The following is a 10,898-nucleotide window of genomic DNA, read 5'->3' on the forward strand; positions in this document are numbered from 1 at the left end:
GTTAAGTCACCAACGGAGTCCGCTCCGTCAATTTGTACTCCGGTCGCCAGGTGACAACGTGTTCCTTTCATGAATAGTGCTGATGATGGGAGAGTAGTCGATGCCAGCGGCGCAGGTGGACGCAGGTTATGCTCACCCACTGGGCTGCATTACCTTGACAGATGCAGAATCTCTGGCTGAATGTAGCTGGTGGGTATCTCACAGATGAAATACCATCATTCAGCTACAACCAATGGGAAGACACCACACCCTTTTTTATGCCCATCCTGTCTGCAGACCACTGCCAGACATAGCTATGAACCTCTGGTTAATTTTACCCCCAGTTCAGTTTTATGATTTTGTGTGCTTGTTACCTGACTACTTTTCCTGCTTGCTGTTTATGTACCTTGTTGGCCGATACGCATTTCACCTCTGCTTGTTTTCTGATTAAGTCCTGGCCGTCCCATTCTGTTCCTGTTCCTCAATTAATGTTTTGACCCTGCCTGACTACTATTCTCTGTAATAGCGGTGTGACTCACATTTCCCATACATTTCAAAGTAAAACTTTGACCGCCTGATGGCATTGAGCTCTGCTGCCAGCATAGTAAGGAGGTGTGTGGTAGTCCTTGTGCGCAGTTGCAAGGAAGGGTGGCCTGACCACACAGGGTTTGCGCAAAGGTAGAGGACCCACACGAGGTTGAAGAGGCAGAAGCAGTGTATTAACTTCTACATACAGAACAAGGATTGAAACAACTCGTGGGGACGGCAAGACTTGTACAGCAGACCCTTCTCCATCTCTCACCATAGTTTGCCAGTGCCCAGTCAGTGACATGTACTGACCCTGTCTATGCTTACTGGTCCAAGTATCTGTGTTGAAATGCACCCTGTCGCACACAGATTTTCTCAAGGAAGTGGTGATGTTGTGTGCGACATGCCGGTGTAGCGCGGGCATGCTTTTCTTGGAGAAGCAGTGGTGATTGGGCATCTGGTACTGGGGCACAGCGACAGACATAAGGTCTGTAAAATCCTGTGTGTCCACTACGCGTAAAGGCAGCATTTCGGTAGCCAACAGCTTACAGAGGGATAGAGTCAACCACTTAGCTTTGTCATGGGTCGCAGTAAGTGGCCTTTTATTTGACCACATCTGAGGGACAGAGATCTGGCTGCTGTCTGTAGACGGTGTTGAGTAGGGTGTCCCTGGAAAAATGCAGGTTTGTGAGAAAAGTGCAGGCGGAGACATGATGTTGGCTTCATCTTGCCTTCAGATCTGTTCATCTTGTATCATTTTTAAAAAACACAGCAAGCAAGGGTTACTCCAAGCGGAGTCTCCCTTTTTTTCCAAAAATTGTGCCCCACACAGACACCTTATCAGTGGCAGCACTTGTGCCCTAGTTGCAAACAGGATGTTTTGATTTGCATCAAGCACATTCCAAATCCACAAGCATTTACTCTCCCCAGGATGACACAGGGGTAGTAAATTCCTTCTGGATCCATGACTTGTTCATTTTGATGAACGTCAGTCTGTCCACATTGTCACTGGACAGACGCGTGCGCTTATCTGTCAGCACACACCCAGCAGCACTGAAGACACGTTCAGAGACAACGCTGGCAGCTGGACACGACAAAATCTTCGAGGCGTAACTGGAGAGCTCTTGACATTTTTCTAGATTTGAAGCACAAAAGGAGCAAGGCTCCATTTGCAAAGTCATTGCATCGATGTTCATTTGGAGATACTCCTGTATCATCCTCTCCATCCGTTGACTATGTGTCAGACTTGTTGTCTCTGGTGGCCTTGCAAAGGAGGGTCTAAAAAAATTATGAAAAGATTCCATAAAATTGCTGTTACCAGCACCAGATACGGTCCTACTGGTACGGGTAGACTGTTGAAGATGACGAGGCCGTCCCATGTTTGTCAAGTTACAACTGGGAGAATCACTCCCTTCACCTGCACGGTTGTTTGGTGGAAAAGCCGAGCTAAGATCGAGTAACAGCTTCTGCTGATACTCCTGCATACGTGCGTCCCTTTCTATGGGTGGAATTATGTCACAAAATTTGGACTTGTCCCGGGGATCTAATAGTGTGGCAAGCCAGTAGTCATCATCACTTCTAATTTTGACAATACGAGGGTCATGTTGGAGGTAGTGCAACAAGAAGGCACTCATGTGTCTTGCGCAGCCATGCGCACCAAGTCCACGCTGTGTTTGTGGCATAGAGGTGCTAACCGTTCTTTCTTCCTCTGTCATCTCCCCCCAACCTCTTTCAACTGAAATTTGACCAAGGTCCCCCTCATCTGCTGAGTCTTCCATGTCCATGGACAGTCCGTCCTCCATATCTTCATGTCCTCCTGCACCTTCCTCAACATGTCGCCTGCTACCATGCGCCCTTGTTGATCCCTGTCCCCCATGGTCCCATGCCTGCCGCGTTGGTGATGATGAACGTCTGGACCTTGGTGATGTTGTTGTGTCTTGCGCATATGAATCCTCCTGTAGTTCCTCCCCTTCCTGTTGTCCCACCCCCTGACTACGAATAGTGTTTAGCGTGTGCTCCAGCATGTAAATGACTGTAATCGTCATGCTGATAATGGCATTGTCAGAGCTAAACATATTCGTCGCCATGTCGAAACTGTGCAGAAGGGTGCATAGGTCCTTGATCTGAGATCACTCCATCAGGGTGATCTGCCCCACTTCTGCATCTCGTTGGCCCAGGCTATACATCATGACGTATTGCACCAGGGCTCGCCGGTGCTGCCACAGTCGCTGTAACATGTGGAGAGTTGAATTCCAGCGTGTCGCCACATCGCATTTCAGGCGATGAACCGGCAGGCCGAAAGACTTCTGGAGCGATGCAAGTCGCTCAGGTGCGGCGGTTGAACGGCGGAAGTGAGCACTGCAGACAGTTTCCGTGCCCTGGTCAGAAGGCCATCTAGGCCGGGATAGTGTGTTAAAAATTGCTGGACAACAAGGTTAAACACGTGAGCCATACAAGGCACGTGTGTCACCTTGCCCAGGCGAAGGGCCGCACCCAGGTTTGCAGCATTGTCGCACACGGCCTTACCAGGCTGCATGTTGAGTGGAGACAACCATTTATCAAAATCAGTCTCCAGAGCTGCCCACAACTCAGTCGCTGTGTGACTCCTATTTCAAAGACATGTCAAGCTAAAGACCGCCTGATGCCGTTGCGCTCTGCTACCAGCATAGTAATGAGGGGTGCGTGATTCCTTCTGCGCAGTGAGAACGCTGGTGGCCTGACCAGGCAGGCTTGGGGCGGAGGTGGAGGACCCAGATGAGGTGGAGGATGCAGAAGCAGTGGCGGAACTTGGACAGACAGAGGATTGACACACAAGTCGTGGGGACGGCAAGACTTGTGCAGCAGACCCTTCACCATCTATCACCATAGTTACCCAGTGGCCAGTCAGCGACATGTAACGTCCCTGTCCATGCTTACTGGTCCAAGTATCGGTGGTGAAATGCACCCGTTCACACACAGAGTTTCTCAAGGAAGCGGTGATGTTGTGTGCGACATGCTGGTGTAGCGCGGGCACACCTTTCTTAGAGAAGTAGTGGCGACTAGGCATCTGGTACTGGGGCACAGCGACAGACATAAGGTCTCTAAAATCCTGTGTGTCCACTAGGCGGAAAGGCAGCATTTCTGTAGTCAACAGCTTACAGAGGGATAGAGTCAACCTCTTCGCTTTGTCATGGGTCGCAGGAAGTGGCCTTTTATTTGACCACATCTGAGGGACAGAGATCTGGCTGCTGTGTGTAGACGGTGTTGAGTCGGGTGTCCCTGGAAAAATGCAGCTTTGTGAGGAAAGTGCAGGCGGAGACATGATGTTGCCTTCATCCAAAGTTGGTGCTATCGATGTCTGAGAGAGCTGTACACACTCACTTGTTTCCCCTTCCAAACCAACTGACGACCTACCAAGCAAACTGCCTGTTGCGGTTACAGTGGTGGAAGTTGTGGGTGGAAAAACAGGTGTGACAGCTGTCCCCACAGTCCTAGAAGATGACGAGCGCGCGGATGCACTGGAAGGGGCAGGCGGTGGATGGTTCGCTCCGCTAGGCCGCATTGCAGCACGGTGAGCTTCCCATCGGGCCATATGATATTTATTCATGTGACGATTCATGGAAGAAGTTGTCAAACTGCTGAGGTTTTGACCTCTACTAAGAGAACCATGACAAATTTTACAGATCACATAATTTGGGCGATCTTTTTCTATGTTAAAAAAGGACCTGGCTAGGCAAGGCTTAGAGGCCATGCGACCTGTTGATCCACCCCGAATAATGCTCAGAGGCAGAGTAGTGGCTGAGGATGCAGTTGTAGACGTGCTACCAGTGCTCCGACTGTGTCCAGGAAGGCGCCAGGTTACTTCGACGTCGGTTGCATCCTCCTCCACCGCCTCTGTTGACCTCCTCGAGTGTCTGACTGTGGGTTGACAGTAGGTGTGATCTAGAACTTAATCATCAATTGTTGTGTTTGCACTCCCCTACCCCTCAGACCGAGTTTCTTCTTGCCCTGACCGAATATTTAAGTTGTCATCCCAATCGGGTATCTGCGTCTCATCTTCATCAGTATGTTCCTCATTGCCTATAACCACAGTTGTTGGAAAGGCAGCATTTTGGTAGCCAACAGTTTGCATATGATGAAAGTCAACCTCCAAGCCATTTCATGCCCTTCTAAAAGCATGTAAAACACAGCGAGGGGACTCCAACCACAGTCTCCCTCGTTGCCACTAACTGGGCCACACACACCCCACTTGACTGGCATCGGTTGAGCACCCTTTTGAAAAAGAAAAAGATGCTTTGCATGAAGCACTCTCAAAAATACGCGTGCCTTTCCCGTCCCCTGGCTGACCCAGGGGAAGAAAAGTCCTCTGAGAGCCATGACTTGTTCATCTTGGTTCTTTTAGAGACACAGCGAGGGGACTCCAACCACAGTCTCCCTCGTTGCCACTAACTGGGCCACACACACCCCACTTGACTGGCATCGGTTGAGCCCCCCTTTTGACAAAGAAAAAGATGCTTTGCATGAAGCACTCTCAAAAATACGCGTGCCTTTCCCGTCCCCTGGCTGACCCAGGGGAAGAAAAGTCCTCTGAGAGCCATGACTTGTTCATCTTGGTTCTTTTAGAGACACAGCGAGGGGACTCCAACCACAGTCTCCCTCGTTGCCACTAACTGGGCCACACACACCCCACTTGACTGGCATCGGTTGAGCCCCCTTTTGAAAAAGAAAAAGATGCTTTGCATGAAGCACTCTCAAAAATACGCGTGCCTTTCCCGTCCCCTGGCTGACCCAGGGGAAGAAAAGTCCTCTGAGAGCCATGACTTGTTCATCTTGGTTCTTTTAGAGACACAGCGAGGGGACTCCAACCACAGTCTCCCTCGTTGCCACTAACTGGGCCACACACACCCCACTTGACTGGCATCGGTTGAGCCCCCTTTTGAAAAAGAAAAAGATGCTTTGCATGAAGCACTCTCAAAAATACGCGTGCCTTTCCCGTCCCCTGGCTGACCCAGGGGAAGAAAAGTCCTCTGAGAGCCATGACTTGTTCATCTTGGTTCTTTTAGAGACACAGCGAGGGGACTCCAACCACAGTCTCCCTCGTTGCCACTAACTGGGCCACACACACCCCACTTGACTGGCATCGGTTGAGCCCCCTTTTGAAAAAGAAAAAGATGCTTTGCATGAAGCACTCTCAAAAATACGCGTGCCTTTCCCGTCCCCTGGCTGACCCAGGGGAAGAAAAGTCCTCTGAGAGCCATGACTTGTTCATCTTGGTTCTTTTAGAGACACAACGAGGGGACTCCAACCACAGTCTCCCTCGTTGCCACTAACTGGGCCACACACACCCCACTTGACTGGCATCGGTTGAGCCCCCTTTTGAAAAAGAAAAAGATGCTTTGCATGAAGCACTCTCAAAAATACGCGTGCCTTTCCCGTCCCCTGGCTGACCCAGGGGAAGAAAAGTCCTCTGAGAGCCATGACTTGTTCATCTTGGTTCTTTTAGAGACACAGCGAGGGGACTCCAACCACAGTCTCCCTCGTTGCCACTAACTGGGCCACACACACCCCACTTGACTGGCATCGGTTGAGCCCCCTTTTGAAAAAGAAAAAGATGCTTTGCATGAAGCACTCTCAAAAATACGCGTGCCTTTCCCGTCCCCTGGCTGACCCAGGGGAAGAAAAGTCCTCTGAGAGCCATGACTTGTTCATCTTGGTTCTTTTAGAGACACAGCGAGGGGACTCCAACCACAGTCTCCCTCGTTGCCACTAACTGGGCCACACACACCCCACTTGACTGGCATCGGTTGAGCACCCTTTTGAAAAAGAAAAAGATGCTTTGCATGAAGCACTCTCAAAAATACGCGTGCCTTTCCCGTCCCCTGGCTGACCCAGGGGAAGAAAAGTCCTCTGAGAGCCATGACTTGTTCATCTTGGTTCTTTTAGAGACACAGCGAGGGGACTCCAACCACAGTCTCCCTCGTTGCCACTAACTGGGCCACACACACCCCACTTGACTGGCATCGGTTGAGCCCCCCTTTTGACAAAGAAAAAGATGCTTTGCATGAAGCACTCTCAAAAATACGCGTGCCTTTCCCGTCCCCTGGCTGACCCAGGGGAAGAAAAGTCCTCTGAGAGCCATGACTTGTTCATCTTGGTTCTTTTAGAGACACAGCGAGGGGACTCCAACCACAGTCTCCCTCGTTGCCACTAACTGGGCCACACACACCCCACTTGACTGGCATCGGTTGAGCCCCCTTTTGAAAAAGAAAAAGATGCTTTGCATGAAGCACTCTCAAAAATACGCGTGCCTTTCCCGTCCCCTGGCTGACCCAGGGGAAGAAAAGTCCTCTGAGAGCCATGACTTGTTCATCTTGGTTCTTTTAGAGACACAGCGAGGGGACTCCAACCACAGTCTCCCTCGTTGCCACTAACTGGGCCACACACACCCCACTTGACTGGCATCGGTTGAGCCCCCTTTTGAAAAAGAAAAAGATGCTTTGCATGAAGCACTCTCAAAAATACGCGTGCCTTTCCCGTCCCCTGGCTGACCCAGGGGAAGAAAAGTCCTCTGAGAGCCATGACTTGTTCATCTTGGTTCTTTTAGAGACACAGCGAGGGGACTCCAACCACAGTCTCCCTCGTTGCCACTAACTGGGCCACACACACCCCACTTGACTGGCATCGGTTGAGCCCCCTTTTGAAAAAGAAAAAGATGCTTTGCATGAAGCACTCTCAAAAATACGCGTGCCTTTCCCGTCCCCTGGCTGACCCAGGGGAAGAAAAGTCCTCTGAGAGCCATGACTTGTTCATCTTGGTTCTTTTAGAGACACAGCGAGGGGACTCCAACCACAGTCTCCCTCGTTGCCACTAACTGGGCCACACACACCCCACTTGACTGGCATCGGTTGAGCCCCCTTTTGAAAAAGAAAAAGATGCTTTGCATGAAGCACTCTCAAAAATACGCGTGCCTTTCCCGTCCCCTGGCTGACCCAGGGGAAGAAAAGTCCTCTGAGAGCCATGACTTGTTCATCTTGGTTCTTTTAGAGACACAGCGAGGGGACTCCAACCACAGTCTCCCTCGTTGCCACTAACTGGGCCACACACACCCCACTTGACTGGCATCGGTTGAGCCCCCTTTTGAAAAAGAAAAAGATGCTTTGCATGAAGCACTCTCAAAAATACGCGTGCCTTTCCCGTCCCCTGGCTGACCCAGGGGAAGAAAAGTCCTCTGAGAGCCATGACTTGTTCATCTTGGTTCTTTTAGAGACACAGCGAGGGGACTCCAACCACAGTCTCCCTCGTTGCCACTAACTGGGCCACACACACCCCACTTGACTGGCATCGGTTGAGCCCCCTTTTGAAAAAGAAAAAGATGCTTTGCATGAAGCACTCTCAAAAATACGCGTGCCTTTCCCGTCCCCTGGCTGACCCAGGGGAAGAAAAGTCCTCTGAGAGCCATGACTTGTTCATCTTGGTTCTTTTAGAGACACAGCGAGGGGACTCCAACCACAGTCTCCCTCGTTGCCACTAACTGGGCCACACACACCCCACTTGACTGGCATCGGTTGAGCCCCCCTTTTGACAAAGAAAAAGATGCTTTGCATGAAGCACTCTCAAAAATACGCGTGCCTTTCCCGTCCCCTGGCTGACCCAGGGGAAGAAAAGTCCTCTGAGAGCCATGACTTGTTCATCTTGGTTCTTTTAGAGACACAGCGAGGGGACTCCAACCACAGTCTCCCTCGTTGCCACTAACTGGGCCACACACACCCCACTTGACTGGCATCGGTTGAGCCCCCCTTTTGACAAAGAAAAAGATGCTTTGCATGAAGCACTCTCAAAAATACGCGTGCCTTTCCCGTCCCCTGGCTGACCCAGGGGAAGAAAAGTCCTCTGAGAGCCATGACTTGTTCATCTTGGTTCTTTTAGAGACACAGCGAGGGGACTCCAACCACAGTCTCCCTCGTTGCCACTAACTGGGCCACACACACCCCACTTGACTGGCATCGGTTGAGCCCCCCTTTTGACAAAGAAAAAGATGCTTTGCATGAAGCACTCTCAAAAATACGCGTGCCTTTCCCGTCCCCTGGCTGACCCAGGGGAAGAAAAGTCCTCTGAGAGCCATGACTTGTTCATCTTGGTTCTTTTAGAGACACAGCGAGGGGACTCCAACCACAGTCTCCCTCGTTGCCACTAACTGGGCCACACACACCCCACTTGACTGGCATCGGTTGAGCCCCCTTTTGAAAAAGAAAAAGATGCTTTGCATGAAGCACTCTCAAAAATACGCGTGCCTTTCCCGTCCCCTGGCTGACCCAGGGGAAGAAAAGTCCTCTGAGAGCCATGACTTGTTCATCTTGGTTCTTTTAGAGACACAGCGAGGGGACTCCAACCACAGTCTCCCTCGTTGCCACTAACTGGGCCACACACACCCCACTTGACTGGCATCGGTTGAGCCCCCTTTTGAAAAAGAAAAAGATGCTTTGCATGAAGCACTCTCAAAAATACGCGTGCCTTTCCCGTCCCCTGGCTGACCCAGGGGAAGAAAAGTCCTCTGAGAGCCATGACTTGTTCATCTTGGTTCTTTTAGAGACACAGCGAGGGGACTCCAACCACAGTCTCCCTCGTTGCCACTAACTGGGCCACACACACCCCACTTGACTGGCATCGGTTGAGCCCCCTTTTGAAAAAGAAAAAGATGCTTTGCATGAAGCACTCTCAAAAATACGCGTGCCTTTCCCGTCCCCTGGCTGACCCAGGGGAAGAAAAGTCCTCTGAGAGCCATGACTTGTTCATCTTGGTTCTTTTAGAGACACAGCGAGGGGACTCCAACCACAGTCTCCCTCGTTGCCACTAACTGGGCCACACACACCCCACTTGACTGGCATCGGTTGAGCCCCCTTTTGAAAAAGAAAAAGATGCTTTGCATGAAGCACTCTCAAAAATACGCGTGCCTTTCGCCTCCCCTGGCTGACCCAGGGGAAGAAAAGTCCTCTGAGAGCCAGGTCCACATTGTCAGTGGACAGACACGTGTGCTTATCTGCCAGCAGACCCCCAGCAGCACTGAAGACAGGTTCCGAGAGAACGCTGGCTGCAGGACACGACAAGATCCTCAAGGCGTACGTGGCGAGCTCAGGCAATTTATCCAGATTGGAAGCCTAAAATGAGCAGGGCTCAAGTTGCACAATAATGGAATCGATGTTTCTTTGCATATACTCATATATCTGTGTGTCTCCCTCTTTTTCCTTGTCCAGCTGTTTTGTTTTCACATGAGTATATGTCCTTGTCACTTTCCCATGTGTTTGTGTTATGTTGTGAGTTGTTTGTCACCTTTTGGACACCTTTCAGGGTGTTTTCTAGGTGTTTTACTGTGTTTGTGATTGCCTGCCATTGTTTCCTATGGGCTCGAGTTCGGTTCGTCGAACGTTCGACGAGCCGAACTCGAGCCAGACCCCCCGTTCGGCGAACCGCCTCGAGCCGAACCGGGACCGGTTCGCTCATCTCTACTCCTGTTACTTTATTTTTGCTTTAATTATTGTATATTCCATAACGGTTACTTATGTTTGTCTCTATATGAACCTCTGAATTTTAAAGCTCTTTGGAATATGCTGGCGCTATAGAAATAAATATTATTTGTTACTCAAAAGAAAAAACTGGTATAGGCTTCCTTTCTAGACAATTAGCCCCACTGTTTATCCTTGAACATGAAATTTGATTGTGAGACTGATGAAGATCAGTGACTGATATGCATATAAACAATCTTGTACAGTGCTGTGGAATATCTTGGTGCTATAAAGTAACATAGACTAGAGGAAAGTATGCAAGTTGAAAATCAAAGCAAATATCACTGAGGAATATAGATCCCAGACCAAGGCCTCATGACACATGTAGATTAGAAAAAACTGATGTGTTTGATCTATGACTAAGTAAATACATTATCTTAATGTACAATCCCCACCCACAGTTCTTTTATGTTAAAGTGTTGATATTTGTACAATTGTTTGATTATTTATTGATAATTATTTTTGTATTTTTCCTTTTTTTTCTTCTCGACCCTCAGACTGAAAGTAACAGGATCTCCACTATGCTGGTGACACAAGATTACACAGCAGTGAAGGAGGATGAGATCAATGTTTACCAAGGAGAGGTTGTTCAAATTTTGGCAAGTAATCAACAAAATATGTTTCTGGTATTCCAAGCAGCAACTGATGAGTGCCCTGCAGCTGAAGGATGGATTCCAAGTTATGTATTAGGTCACACATGTGCTTTCCTCAGCAATATTCCTGATGGAAAAGTAAAGTGGGTATTTGGGTAACACAGGTAGCAATAATTGTTATTGGTGTATATATTCTGTATATGACTGAAAATGTAAAAGAATGCTGTACATAAGTGGTAGTCACTTGCTGTATTCAAAT

The 10,898-nt window shown here is 49.5% G+C and overlaps 1 protein-coding gene across 1 annotated transcript in view; it reads left to right on the plus strand.

The window, feature by feature from the left end:
• Positions 1–10,630, plus strand: part of TRIO (trio Rho guanine nucleotide exchange factor) — a 3,493,742-nt gene extending 3,483,112 nt beyond the window's left edge. Inside the window, exon 54 of the mRNA XM_075314973.1 lies at positions 10,544–10,630. Within this exon, the coding sequence (XP_075171088.1) occupies positions 10,544–10,548 (5 nt within the window). The 3' untranslated portion in view covers positions 10,549–10,630. The remainder of the gene's footprint in view (positions 1–10,543) is intronic.
• Positions 10,631–10,898: the final 268 nt, after the last annotated feature.

Source organism: Anomaloglossus baeobatrachus, chromosome 6 (assembly GCF_048569485.1).
Source record: "Anomaloglossus baeobatrachus isolate aAnoBae1 chromosome 6, aAnoBae1.hap1, whole genome shotgun sequence".
NCBI classification, from domain to species: Eukaryota; Metazoa; Chordata; class Amphibia; order Anura; family Aromobatidae; genus Anomaloglossus; species Anomaloglossus baeobatrachus.